The sequence below is a fragment of the Delphinus delphis genome, chromosome 6 (assembly GCF_949987515.2).
Source record: "Delphinus delphis chromosome 6, mDelDel1.2, whole genome shotgun sequence".
Lineage (NCBI taxonomy): Eukaryota > Metazoa > Chordata > Mammalia > Artiodactyla > Delphinidae > Delphinus > Delphinus delphis.
The window spans coordinates 1,100,097-1,114,110 of record NC_082688.1 but is presented as its reverse complement, the minus strand read 5'-3'; the positions used below and the strand labels follow the sequence as shown (position 1 = coordinate 1,114,110).

The window sequence follows — 14,014 nt, the reverse complement described above, 5'->3', positions numbered from 1 at the left end:
AGGGCTAACAGGGCCCCTGCTCAGGGTGAGTGCAGGGGGGACGGTAGCTGAATGATCTATAGAGGGTCTCAGAGCCCCCTCCCGCCTCTGAGCAGCTCTCACTGTGGGCCTGGAGGCTAACAATAAAAGGTGCCTGTGGGTCCGCGGCAGGGGGACGCCCAGAATGAGAATGATCCCGGGTGTCCCTTCCCCGCCCCAGTTGCTCCATCCAGTAGAGTGCGCACAGCCTTCCCCCTGGTGGTCATTCCAGGAACTGCAGCCCCAGGCAGGAGACCAGAAAACTAACCACAGAACTTGTTGGGGGTCCTCAAGGCAGTGGTTCCATCGGGGCCGAGGGGGCAAACGAGCAGGACCTGCCGGCTCCCGGGGGATGAGAGGGACCTCAGAGCCTCTCTTGCTCCCCTCCTTCCCTCCACTGTCCTCATGTCCAGTTCACTCCAGAGGCCTCCTCATCCCAACCAGGGCAGTGACTCCACCCACTTCCAAATGCGGACCCCCAGGCGCCAACAAGGAGGGTCTTGTCCCTGGTCCCCGACGAGTGGTCCAGTCTCTGCCACTTTCTGCACGCCAGGTCCCCAGTCCCCCAAGTCTGTCCCCTGCTCAGAAGGGCCTCGGGGGGTAGAAAGCATTTTCCAAGGACTCAGAGCAGCGTGGATCAGGGATGGAGAACCAAGGCCAGCAGACTCCTCTGCAAGCTTATGGGACCTTAGGGATCACCCCGTCTGTGCACCCACTTTACAGAGAAGTAGGCTGAGGCCTCCTCTCCTATAGCTCCTCCACAGTAGGGGTAGGTCTCATCCTAGTGCCCGGTGCCCAGAGTGGTGGACACAGGGCCCCGGACCCTGGGGACCCCCTGCCATCAGCCTGGCATCTCTCCCCTCCCCGTGCTATGGGACCAGGCATGTCGCTAGGGGGTCAATATCCCTGCCCCTCTCACCTCCCCCATATGCACTCCCCTCTGACCCCCAGCAGGGCAGTCAGTGGGTGAGTGTGTGTGTGAGTGTGTGTGTGTGTGTGTGTGCACACCTGTGCCCTTGTGGGGAGGCCCAGAGGGATGGGCTCCGCATGGGAAGGGTGGGCAGGGGTCCTCCGGGATCTGAGGGACTCTCATCTCAGAGTAAACCCCATGGGAGGGTTGAGGCTGGCCGGGGGTCAAATCTAGGACATGGCTGTTAAAATGCAGACAGGCAACAAAACTCAATCCCGGCGCCGCGGCGAGACACGTCCTCAGGGTACAGACCAAATCAAGACTGGGGTGCGATGTTTTTGCTGGACCTGTGGAAGAATTAAGTTGCCAGGGAGGTCCTCGAGGCTAACAGCCCCCAAATTCTAATCCTCAAACCTGGATAAGAGGCACGTTTCCTGAAGGACCCTGGGGTGGTCCTGGGCACCTGGAGTACATTGGAATCAAATGTACACAAAACCCTCCAAGTGTCAGAAGCCCCGCGTGGCTGAGATGGGGCTACGGCTGCCGCGGGGCGACTTCTCCAGTCAGCAGACGGGCTAAGCGCCTTGCACACATGGCGCATGTCCCGACGCCTCCTTCAGATGTGACCGGAGCAAGTGAACATGTGAAACGGAAGCGTCTCAGAGGACAGAGACAAGAGGACAGCACACTGCAGCCGCAGAGCCAGTGCTTCAGGGACACCCACCCCCAGAGGGGGCCACCCTGCTCCTCTCCGGGAGCTCCCAGGCCGTCATCCGCCCTTGGTCCACTGGGGATGCTGACCCCTGGGCTGGGGCCACTTCTCGTTTAGCTGGAAGGTGTGTGATGTAGCGGAGCCCCTGCAGGACGCAGACCACAAGGGTCCACTTTCCAGCACCCCGGTTACAGGAGACTCGGGGGACCTGAGACGCAAGGTGGGACGAAGACCCCTGACGTGAGCTGTTGTGGCTGAGAGTGAGGACCAGGCAGTGACTCAGAGGATGAGGCAAAGTGACGCTGTGCCCGTTCTGAGCCTTCAAAGGGCCCCTGTTCCTTCTTCACGGCCACGAGACAAGCGCCACAGCTGAAGCACAAGCGGAGCAGAGCCGGCCCAGATCAACCCACCTCCCGCCGACACAAAACTGTCAGAACAAATGCAGCCGAGCTCCACAGCTGAGCCCAGCCTACGTCAGCCAATCCCAAGCTGAGCCCAGCCTACATCAGCCAATCCCAAGCTGAGCCCAGCCTACATCAGCCAGTCCCAAGCTGAGCCCAGCCTACATCAGCCAATCCCAAGCCGAGCCCAGCCTACATCAGCCAATCCCAAGCCGAGCCCAGTCTACATCAGCCAATCCCAAGCCGAGCCCAGCCTACATCAGCCAATCCCAAGCTGAGCCCAGCCTACATCAGCCAATCCCAAGCTGAGCCCAGCCTACATCAGCCAATCCCAAGCTGAGCCCAGCCTACATCAGCCAATCCCAAGCTGAGCCCCAGGCAGGGAAGCTAAACACATTCGTAGGGGGTAATTCCCTGGTGGTCCAGTGGTTAGGACTCGGCACTCTCACTGCCCAGGTGAATCCCGGGTTCAGTCCCTGGTTGGGGAACTAAGAGCCCACAAGCCACGTGGCGTGGCCAAAAAAATAAAATAAAAATACATCTGTGTGGCTGTTTGTTAAGCAGCAGGGGCTGACTGAGTCAATCCTGTCGTTTTCTCCTTAGGTGATCTCATCCGTGTGCAGCCTCCGTCACCAAATAAATATCAGTCACTCCAAAATATCTGTCTCCCACCTTGACCTCTGCTCTAGACTCGCACTCCCTCAGGACACCTGCATCCGGACATCCCTGAGCTGCTCCGAGCTCAGCCCCAGCCCTGCACCCACGCCCTCCCCTCCATCTCCACCACTCTGGGCTTTTTCAGACTGTTTCATCTTCCAGGGAGGGCCTGCTCCCTCCCAGCCTCACCATAGCTTTCTCAACCCGCACTGCCTTTCATTTCTCAGCTCAAACGTCACTTCCTCCAAGAAGCTCTCCCTGGCCCTTCCTCCCGACCTGGAATGAGCCAGGCCTGCTGTGGTGCGCACTTGGCACCTCTGGACGTATTCTGAGGGTCTATGACTGTGTGCTTGGATGACTGAGTCAGCGTCCGCCTCTCCTAAAGAGAGAACCATGGCTGCCTGTGTGCCCACTGCTCTCTCCCCAGCAGCCAGCACGATGTCCGCGACATGCGTGTGGTGCGTATAAGCGTACGGCTTCCTGAGACAGTGTAGGGTGTCACGGGACGCGGAGGACGGTGGCAGAGACTCACTGCAGAGAAAGCACGTGGCACATTACATGGGACCCGTGGTCTATTTTGCAGCAGAAAAGGCCCAGCCGCACCTTTTTGCCGCGTAATCCAGAGGACACAGGCCGAAGGGGCCTGGCTTCGCATCCCCCGCCCGGTCAGCATGTGCCCCTCACCCCATCCCTCAGTGATCGTAAAGGACCCTGCTGGGCTACAGCCACGGGCCCCAGGTTCCACATCCTCAGAGGCCTGGGGTCCCCAAACACCACTCCACAACCAGTTGGAGGTGAAAGCCTGCAATTTGGAACAACACTCCTGCGGTCTAGGTGGACCACAAGTCGAGCCTCAAAGGGAAGAGCAGGTGGGTGGCAGCTCACTCTCACGGCAGGATGGTGTGTGCACAGGAAGCTGCGGGAGAGGAAAGAGGCAGTGAGGGGGTGGGGGACTGGCTCTCCCGGGGGCCTCGGGCACCGCAGAGGGCAAAGCCATGCAGCCCCGGCCCCCAGCCACACGGCAGAGACCTGGCCAAGGCAGCATTTGTGTTCTGGGTGCCGTGGGCTCGCACACGTGGCCGTGCATTCACGGTGGCTTTAGATCTTTAACAAGTGCCCTTGTCACCGCTCCACCTCTCTGTCCCCCACAGGAGTCAGCACCCCAGCGGGATGGGCGCGGGGCCGGGAACGGTGCTGCCCGAGCGCTTGTGGCCGCACTTTACCATCTTTCGGGAGAACTGTCACACTGCGGGCGAGCTCCAAAGCCTCACACACGTCTATGAACTTTCTCATACTCAGGAAGCTGGCCGTGCTCTGCCTGCCTGCAGTGGGGAAGCAGAGCCGCGTCATCAGCCGTGCGATGTGGCACCCGCCCCTCAGCACCGGAACGCCCGCAGGCTTTGGGACAGACAAGCAAGGTGCGTGCGCTCAGGGGCAGGCGGCTACTGGTGGGTGACAGGAAGCGTCAGCCAGGGCGGGTCCCCAGAGAGCCTTGGGAGGTGGGGTCACCATGCAGGGTCACCACGCAGGGCCCTCCAGTTCCTTCTGGCCAGTCTGGCCGCTGCCCCTCCCGCTGCATCCCTGGACGGGTCCACCCCGACGGAGACGCCCCAACACCCCCTCCCGCCCTCTCTGTACCACCCACCCAACCCGGGGCAGAACCTCTTCCTGGTTCACCTCCTGCCCCCCAATCCTGCTGTCAGCCTGGGGGCCTCTGCCTCCACATGGACAGCCCGCCCCTCCCGGCCTCTGCCTTTCTGACCCCCCTCCGCAATGGCCTCCCCACTCGCCCCTGGGGGCACCTCCCAGACCCTCCCGCATGGTCTCCAAGCAAAGGGTCCCGCGTTCTGCCATCCCTCCTTCCCTCCCTCCCTCCTCCCTCCCTCCCTCCTCCCTCCTCCCTCCTCCCTCCCTCCCTCCTTCCCTCCCTCCCTCCTCCCTCCTCCCTCCTCCCTTCCTCCCTCCCTCCCTCCTCCCTCCCTCCTTCCCTCCCTCCCTCCTCCCTCCCTCCCTCCTCCCTCCTCCCTCCTCCCTTCCTCCCTCCCTCCTCCTTCCCTCCCTCCCTCCCTCCTCCCTCCCTCCTTCCCTCCCTCCCTCCTCCCTCCCTCCCTCCTCCCTCCTCCCTCCTCCCTCCCTCCCTCCTTCCCTCCCTCCCTCCTCCCTCCTCCCTTCCTCCCTCCCTCCCTCCCTCCCTCCCTCCCTCCTCCCTCCCTCCTTCCCTCCCTCCTTCCCTCCCTCCCTCCCTCCCTACCTCTTCCCTCCCTCCTCCCTCCCTCCCTCCCTCCCTCCTTCCCTCCCTCCCTCCCTCCCTCCCTCCTCCCTCCCTCCCTCCCTTCCTCCCTCCCTCCCTCTTCCCTCCCTCCTTCCTTCCCTCCCTCCCTCCCTCTGCTCACATCCTCGGCCAGCCCTACCTCCCCACGTCACCCCTCCTGCCAGGCCGCACCCCACGGGCCATGACCGGCCACTGTGGGCTACGTGTGTGTGTCCCCCAGATTCACGTGTTGAGTCCCCAACTGGGTGGTCATAGGAGGCCTTGGGAGGTGATCGGGGAAGCTGAGGTCGTGAGCGTGGGGCCCTCACGATGGAGCTGGTGCCCTTACGGGAAAAGGACGAGACCAGAGCACCGCCCCAAGCCCTGTGCGAGGACACAGCGAGAAGGCGGCCGTCTGCAAACCACCAGACCCCACAGGCTGGCGCCCTGGACTGAGGGGTGAGCGCCCATTGTGTGGCCGCTGGCCTGGGTGTCCAGCACGATGCCCGCTCGGCCCCCACTCTCTGCCCCGCACACCCGGCCACTGGACTCACTGAGGAGAAGCAGGGTCTTGGTGGCCTGGCCCGCCCGGCCCAGGCGCAGGTAGACCACGCTGTCCTTGTAGTCAGAGGTCAGAACGTGGAAGCCCGCCACCCCCTTCACTGGACGGAAAGAGAAGCACAGAGTCGCCTGCTCGCGCCTGGACGGTGGGCCCCGACCCCCTGACCCCTTCCGCCTGCACGGCGGGGGTGTCTGGAAGGGCCACAGAGTCCCCTCCACCCAGGCCCCCGGGCACACGTCTGCCACGTCGGCTCTGGGCCACGGTGGCCTGACTGCGTGTCCTGGGCGTTCATCCCCACCGGCCCATGTTCTCAGAGGAGGACAGCTGGGGCCAGTGCGGTCGGTAGCCCAAACCTGGGTCCTGGTGGCCAGGAAGCCCTGGACACCCCTCCCCTTGCTCTCCCGAGGGCCCAGCGGTTACGCACAGGTGTTCCTGAACACAGCCCTCTTCCTGTCTTTCCGCAGGATCAGCGAGTGTGCCTTGCACCCCTGTGACCTGGGGGGAGGCGGGCTGTGAGCCCCTTCTGGGCTCTGCCACCCTGGGACTTTCCAGCGTGGACCCGGACCGGTCCCACAGCTCAGGGGAAACACTCCGAACACCCTGTGCCCGCTGAGCCCCTGGTGGACTGTGGGAGCCTCTCCCAAAAGCAGCCGTTTGAGTTTTAGGGGCAGAGAGCGATGGGTATTGGGGTTTCGGGGACAGTCCTTGTGGGATTTCCAGACTGACGCTCGAGCCTGGTCCCCGCCCCCACCCCCCGGCTCCCTTTCCCCTCCCTGGGCTCAGGGGTCTGCAGAGGATGTGCTGGGACCCCTGCCCTGGTCCACTCACCGGTTAAAGACAAGGACCACCCTCAGCTGGTCCATTTTGTGAACCTTCACTAAAGATGCCCCCAGCTTCCTCTTGTCTCTGGCCGGCAACAACCCCTGGGTGTCAGAGGCGATGGCAACAATGTACCAGAACCCTGAAAACTGTAGAGAGGGTGCTGGGGGCACAGGGTCTGGGCTGCCACACGGGTTCGGCCCCCACCCCAGGTCCCAGAGAACCCACAGGACAGGGGACCCTAGCCTGAGGCCCAGAGCACGTCCAACACCCACAGGGTGGCACGGCCCCTGCCTCGGGGCCCCCGCTGCCACCCCAGGCTGAGGATGCAGATGCCCGGCTGCTCTAGGGCCCGGGGCGGCACCAGGCAGGGCCCTGGGCACCGGGTGTCAGAGCTTCCTGCCCACATGGGCCTCGTGGGGGCCCCTTCCCTCCCAGCTGGCCCCCGCACCCCGTCCCACTGCTCTCCCTGCAGCAGAGCCCCTCCCAGATGCCCCCCAGTCTCCTCGGCCTGTGCCCATGGCCGCCCCCACAGGAAACTTCCACCCAGCCAGAGGCCTCATTATTCCAGGACGTGTCCTGCTCGTGCTGCCTCCGCTCTGCCCACCTGGCACCTCCGGGCCACCTCAGGCTGTGCCTGTCTGGGGGCCTCTGCTACGGCCCCTCCTCGGGGCTCCTGGCATGTGGCCCACGGCCGTCAGCTGAGTTTTGAAGCCCCAGCCTGTCCCCAAAAGAGGCCGTGGGCTGCCCCACAGGGCCAACAGAAGCCTGTGCCGGAGCCCTCTGAAAGCCCGTCCAGCGGATTCCGGTGGCTCTGCGAAGACTTCCAGGGACCCCTCTTCCTGCTGCCCCTGCCCACCCTGGCCCCAGCGCCCGGCCGGTGGGCTGGGGGCACGAGACTCACCTTGTCCCAGTTGAGGTTGTGGGGCTCCCTGGGGAGCTGCTTCTGCGCCAGGGACCCCCCAGGCAGCTCCAGCACCAGGACCAGCATGGGCAACAGCCAGCCTGGCCCCATCCTGGCCCTCCTCCCAGCTGCCTGCTGGACGCCACGCTTAAATGTCCCAGCCCACCAGCCCTGCGTGGGTGTCCGGCCAGCCTGCAGCCGCAAGCCAGCCTGGTGGGCCAATGGCGGGGAGGGAGCTTGGGGCCCTCCCTCCCCGCACGGAGGGCCAGCCCTACCCTTGGCCCTCGGAGCGGCACAGCTGCTGTCCCGGGATGCCCCAAAGATGGAGACCATGATGTTCCCCAGGTCAACTCCTGGGCCTCCGGTCACCATATGTCCCCTAGAGCCATTGCACCTGGCAGGGAGGCTCCTGGGCCTCCTGTCCTAGCCCCCCAGGGAGAGAGGCAAAGGTCGGAACGTGTCATTGAGTCACCTAACAGGGACGAAAGTGAAGGACGTGAAGACGGGGCTCAGATGGTGCCGGCGCTGACGTGGGGGCTGCCTTCTCGATGCCCTTAGAAGGTACTGACGTGTTCGCACGTGTGCACATGCGTGTGTGTGAAGAGGGTGGCAGCCTGTGTGCACCTGACCTCACCTCAAGTGAGAGGCAGTCCCCACCCTGCTCCCAGCCCACCTCCCCTGACGGCTTGTGCTCTGCCAGGACTTCAGGACACAGGAGGACCGACAGGCTCGAGCCCTCTGGGGTCCCTGCCCCCACCCCCCATCCAAGAGCTCCAGCCAGGAAAAGCCAATCTTTCACACCCTGGGCATCCCAGCCCAGCGCCCTGCCCACTCTTCATCCAGATCACAGGGTCGTCCTCCAAACTGAGCGGACCAGCCTCCTGCCTGCCCGGAGCCCCGCCTGCCGTGAGCCCTGTGGGAGGAGCAGCCGCCTGCAGCCCAGCTTCCACCTCCGGGCCAGAGGGCCGCTGGGGAGGGACGGGGCTGCAGGCCCGCACTCTCGTGCCAGGCTGGCTCTGTGCTCTGTGCCCAGCCCTTGACAAGCCCACCTTGCCCATCCGCCTCTCCCTGCAGCCACCCGGCCCGAGGAGGCAGCTCCCTGTGGGTTCTTCTGGCTGCTCTCAGCCCAGGGCCCGAGGAGGCAGCTCCCTGTGGGCTCCTCCGGCTGCCCCCAGCCCAGGCCCTGCGCGCACACAGGCGAGAGGCGTGGCACAGGTTTGTGGAGCCGCTTTATTGGAATCTGCATGGAGAGCCCCTGGGAGCAGCCGGCCCAAAGCCCAGCACTGGGAGGCTGAGCAGGGAGGGTAGCGTCTGGCCAGCCTCCTCCGGTCCCCGGGGGGCTGCAGCATTCACTGAAAACCATGAGGAACATTGGGGGACCCTGGGCTCGCCCGGAGAGGCATCGGCTCCCCCAAGCCCCCAGCCCTGCATGGCGGCGGTGCAGCCACTGGGACGGAGGGACCCCCAGGGCCCCCAGACTCCACCCACCACACAGGAGCTCAGGGACGCTCGGGAAGGCCGCTTACCTGGAAGGCCTTGCGTGCACAGGTGACTGGGGGAGGAAAGCGAGACGGCAGTGAGGACGGGGCGGGTCTCCCTGCCCAGCCGAGTGCCTGAGACAGACCGTGGCCGCAGAGCACCTGGGGCCCTGCCGGCCCCTGCACACAGCCCCCCCCTGCCCCCCCATCCCCACAGGTCTGACTTTGGGTGGGGACTAGGTGACTCCTTGAAGACCCCCGAGCCCTGCCAGCCCTGAGGCCTGGAGGGTCCCCGAGCGTAGCTGAAGCCAGCAAATGGCCCCACGGTCCGTGCCCCTCAGCACACGGTGGCGTCAGGCTCGGTGACACTCACGGTCCTTCTGCAGCGTGGCCTGCTGCTGGGACGAGAAGCCCAGGCCCTTGCTCCACTTGGTGAAGAGGCCCATGGCCTTCTGGCTGGCCAGCTCCGTCCGGCCTGCAGGGGAGGTGCCCCCTGAGAGCCGGGCTGGGGGACGGGGGCGAGCAGGGGGTCCGCAGCAGGAACCAGACAGACACCTGGGACCCTGCGCTCTTCTGACCCCAAGGCCCTTTACCACATGCAGCTCCCACCCTGTCCCTCCCTCCAGGCAGGGTCACGTCTCCCACAGAGGACAAGTGCGGGGAGGGGGCGACAGGGAAGGAAGGCTTGGGGCCCCGGTGGGGATTTCATGCAGGGATGAGTGATGGAGCGGAGCGGCCGCCAGCCCGCTGGGCTCTTTCAAGGCTGGGACCCCGGGAGGACGGAGGCCCCGCACGGCAGGGAGGCCTCCGCGCCCGCGGCCGCACTCACTGTACAGCTCCACGGTGCTGAAGGCCTCGTCCTGGAGCTCCAGCTGCGTGAGCACTATGGCATAGTCCCTGAAGTTGGTGGCCAGCACCCGGTACTCCAGCACACCCAGGGCTAGGAGACAGGTGCCGCCGGGGTGGGGTCAGACCTCGTGGGGGCCCCCCAGCTGGCCGAGAGCCTCCCAGCTCTGTCCCCCTGGTCCCTGACCCCCACCCGGCTCCGGCACACAGAGGCTTGCGGTGGCTGATGGACAGCAGGTGAGTCCCAGCTCATCCTGGGGCGCCCTCCCGCGATCCTGTCCCCACGGGGTAAGAGTGCCAGCCGCCCCGCCCCCACACAGTACAGCGGGAGGCCTGGGGTCCCAGCTGAGCCTGCCTGACACAGTCGAGTCCTCTGTCCTCAGGACTGGCGCCAAACCTCTGACAAAATGAGGACCTTTCACTTCCCGGGCGAGAACGCCACTGAAGCCTGGGGTGGAGTCGCCCCCTCCCCTTCCCCTCCTGCGTGCTGACCCTGCCTGCAGGCGCAGGGGGTCCAGGGCTGCCAGGGGCAGGACCCGGCCCCGATCACGGTCAGGGAAATGGAGCCTGCCCGGAATCCGGACCACCGTGGCCGGCATCCTTACAGGGATTCCTGAACACCCATCTGGAATTTTGTTTCGTCAGTTCCACAGCATGCAGGTGGCATCTCTCCCGCCTGGAAAGGAAAAGGGTCCGTATGCAGGACGAGAGAAGACAGGTTTGGCCACCCAGACCCGGCCAGGGGCCAGCGTGGCTGCAGAGGGGATTCCGCCTCCCCCTCGGTGGCCCAAGTTAGCCAGAAACCCTGCTCTTGACCAAAGCGAACCCGTCAGGGAAATGGGCCAGCTCGGCACCTGCAGAATGCGAATCTGCTCCGTCACCTCCCCAGAGACCCGCTCTGCCAGAACCACACGGAGAAAACTTAGTTTTTTCTTGCTGCTCAGGGCAGCAAAGGAGCGTGAGACGAACAGGGCGTCTGCAGTTGTGTTCTGTTGTCGTTGTTGTTAATTAATTAATTTTTTTTTTTTTAATTTTTGGCTGCGCTGGGTCTTCGTTGCTGCGCACGGGCTTTCTCTAGATGCGGCGAGCGGGGGCTACTCTTTGTTGTGGCGCGCAGGCTTCTCACTGCAGTGGCTTCTCTTGTTGCCGAGCACGGGCTCTAGGCGTGCGGGCTTCAGTAGTTGTGGCTCGCGGGCTCAGTAGTTGTGGCTCGCAGGCTCTAGAGCGCAGGCTCAGTAGTTGTGGCCCACGGGCTTAGTTGCTCCGCGGCACATGGGCTCTTCCTGGACCAGGACTCGAACCCGTGTCCCCTGCATCGGCAGGTGGATCCTTACCACTGTGCCACCAGGGAAGCCCCAGGTCTGCAGTTTTGAATAAAGAGACTCAACACCAAAAGGGGCCAAATTCCCTAAGCCTCCAGTCCGCAAAATGAGCAGACCCACTTCTGTAAGTGCAGCAAGACCAGCTCCTGGCCCAGTTCCGTGCAAGACACAGGAATAGCAAGGAACAGCCTAAAAGGAAGTGTAACCAGCAAAAACAAGCCAGTAAACTGACAAGGCGTATTGTGGGGCCCCAAGAGGGAAAACAATGGGACTTGGCACAGAAATAGACAAATCAAGGGAACAGAATAGAAAGCCCGAAAATAAAGCAAAAAGCGGAGGAGGTTCGCGCGAGACAAGGTAGCATCTCAGTCAGTGGAGGAAGAGGAACCACTGGGTGAGTGGGGCTGGGCGACTGGCCCCTTCAGCGACGGTCCCAGCTCGTGCATCCCCAGGCTCAGCCCTGAGCCGGTCAGAGGTCAGAGGCCCTCTTAGCTCCAGGGAGACAGAAAGGCTTCTGAACACAAAACCCAGACGCTCTGAGAGAAGCCAGGTGTTTACACCTGCACAGAAACTAAAAGAGCCCTTCCTATCGACAGCTCCTCGGTGGTATAAGAAAAACGACAAAATGGGAAATATATTCGCATCTAACTTTATCGCAGACAGTGGCTAAAAAACCCTAACACTTAAGGGTTCTTGCAAGTCAATAATAACCCGCCCGAGGGAAAAGTATGCAAAAGATATGAACAGACGCTGGGCTGGGAAGGAAACACAGAAGGAACAGGTACCGAGACGTCTCACTCCCTCGTGATCAGAGAAAGAAGCAAAAACTAACGTGGGCAAGTTTGTCGCCTATAAAGACAAAAGAGAATAAAATTTTAAATGTTTCAAAAGAGGGCAGATTCCCTGGTGGCGCAGTGGTTAAGAATCTGCCTGCCAATGCAGAGGACATGGGTTTGAGCCCTGATCCGGGAAGATCCCACATGCCGCGGAGCAACTAAGCCCGTGAGCCACAACTACGGAGCCTGCGAACCGCAAGTACTGAAGCCTGTGCGCCTGGAGCCTATGCTCTGCAACTAGAGAAGCCACCACAATGAGAAGCCCGTGCACTGCGACGAAGACCCAACACAGCCAAAAATAAAATAAATAAATTTATTTTTTAAAAAAAGAGGGCAGAGACCCCAGGGACTGACACGGAACGGTATTTGGCCCTCGTGTTTAAATGACGCGCGTGTGCTTGCGTGTGCCTGAACGTCCCTGAGGAGCTGCAGCAGATCAAAACCGTGGGCCACCTGTGGGGAGGGGGCCACTGGCTGAGGTGGGGAGGGAAAGACCCCTGCTTTCCACCCCTGGGGATTCTGATTTTTCTTTTGGCTGTGCCACGTGGCTTACAAAATCTTAGTTCCCCAACCAGGGAGCGAACCCATGCCCTCGGCAGTGAAAGCGCTGAGTGCCAACCCCTGGACCGCCAGGGAATTCCCAGGGCACTCTGATTTTTTGAAACACGCAAATGTGTTTCCTATTCAAAATCCGGCAAATGAAGTTCACATTACATAACAAAATGAAACGGCTGCTTGCCTGTCCTGTAAGCCCTGGTCTGAGTGTGAGTCCTGCAGACGGGCTGGCCGAGGTCCTCAGACAGAGGCACCTTGACGGGACTCAGAGCAAGGCCACTCACCAGCCCCAACCGCAAGCAGGTTCCAGCAAGAGCGTCGGAGACCCCCCTCCCCTGCGATTGCCGTGGTCCTCTCCCCGTCCACGGCTGTTCCACAGCCCAGGGCTCTCCAGAGGCCAGGTTTCCATATGCAGATTGTTTTCCCACCAGCCTCATCAGGACTCACCGAGCCATGTGGCTTTGGGGCTGCCACCCACGCCGCATGTGACCCTGTGTTCACCCAACTCAGAGGGGCCCCCGCCCCAGCACAGACCTCCTCGGTCCTTGCGCATCCTCGGCCTGGCTGGCCCAGGTGGACGGCAGCCCCACCATCTCCTGAAGGCAGTGAGCGCGCCACGGGGAGCAGGGGAGAAAGTTCCCCTCTCAGGCCGGGGTCTGCGTGGCTGTTCAGACCGCGCAGGGGCTCCAGATTCAGGGTGGAAATGCCCGTGGTGCGCCACCAGCTGGTGACTGCCTGGCCTTCCCCACGTGAAAGACGGGGACGCTAGAACGACACCTCCCCCAGCACACCATGCCCCCCACCCCCTGCCTGGCTCCCCCCAGGTGTCCCAGGCAGCAAGGTCCCCCAGAAGCACGACCCCTCCTTCCAGCATCCCTTGCCCCCAAGGCGTGCATGGGGTCTGCTCCACTGGCCAAAAGCGGCCAAGGCTCAGCCTGACTCCACAAGTCCTGTCTGGTAAATGGCCTCAGTGACCACGTCTTCTGGGGGATTCATTTTCCGACAGAACCAGGGGCTCCCAGCCACAGATGCACGCACCCACCTTAAGTAGCAGCTCAGGAGGGCCTTAAGCAAAGGAGAGGCCTCTCCTGCTGACCAGAGACCCTGCCGAGCTACCCAAGGGCCTGGAACAGCAGGCGGGGAGGTCAGAAGCTGTGCCCGGCCCTGGTGGAGAAGGCGTGAGTCCCACCCAGGGGCGCCCCAGCCAGGAGTCCAGGGATGCAGAGCCCAGACGCCAGGCAGAGGGTGGCTCTCAGAGCAGAGCCCAGCGCGGGGGAGGGGGGGGCGGGGGAGGGGAGGGCGGGGCCCGCCGTCCAGACCCCAGCCCCACGCACCGGCTCCGGGAGGACAGCACCTTCAGAGTGTTCTCTGGCGTGAGGGTCAGCATGACCCCCTCGATGTTCTTCATGGCCTTGTCCACCACAAAGTCCTTCTCGCCCGAGGCCACGGCGAGAATGTACCAGGACCCCAGGAGCTGATGGAGGAGGAACGGGTGAGGGGGCCTGTCCCTCCAGTCCCGGCCCATCCTCTTGATCTGGGGGCCCTGACGCAGGCTAGCCCATCCACCCACAGCCCCCGTGGTCTGGGCTGGCACTGGGGGAGCCCAGAGGCCGTGCGGCCCCAAGGCACGTGCTGGCACAAGAGGGCTGTCACCTGCCGAGGGTCCAGCCTCCCCAGCCACACGGCCCGGGCCCTGGGCACCAAGACCAAAGCCAGAAGGGCGGCCAGCAGCACGCCCCTCAT

General features: G+C 63.2%; 2 protein-coding genes across 2 annotated transcripts; both read right to left on the bottom strand.

Moving 5' to 3' along the window:
• Positions 1 to 3,585: 3,585 nt before the first annotated feature.
• Positions 3,586 to 7,345, bottom strand: LCN10 (lipocalin 10). The gene is made up of 6 exons (XM_069540731.1): positions 7,235 to 7,345; positions 6,340 to 6,479; positions 5,936 to 6,006; positions 5,504 to 5,611; positions 3,922 to 4,020; positions 3,586 to 3,614 (listed from the first exon to the last, which is right to left on the bottom strand). Exons 1-6 carry the CDS (start codon positions 7,343 to 7,345, stop codon positions 3,586 to 3,588), a joined length of 558 nt encoding a protein of 185 aa, XP_069396832.1.
• A 349-nt stretch (positions 7,346 to 7,694) lies between these two features.
• On the bottom strand, positions 7,695 to 14,014 carry LCN6 (lipocalin 6). The gene is made up of 7 exons (XM_060013643.1): positions 13,925 to 14,014; positions 13,606 to 13,745; positions 10,164 to 10,234; positions 9,542 to 9,652; positions 9,086 to 9,187; positions 8,761 to 8,786; positions 7,695 to 7,706 (listed from the first exon to the last, which is right to left on the bottom strand). The coding sequence occupies exons 1-7, from the start codon at positions 14,012 to 14,014 to the stop codon at positions 7,695 to 7,697; spliced, it is 552 nt and encodes a 183-aa protein (XP_059869626.1).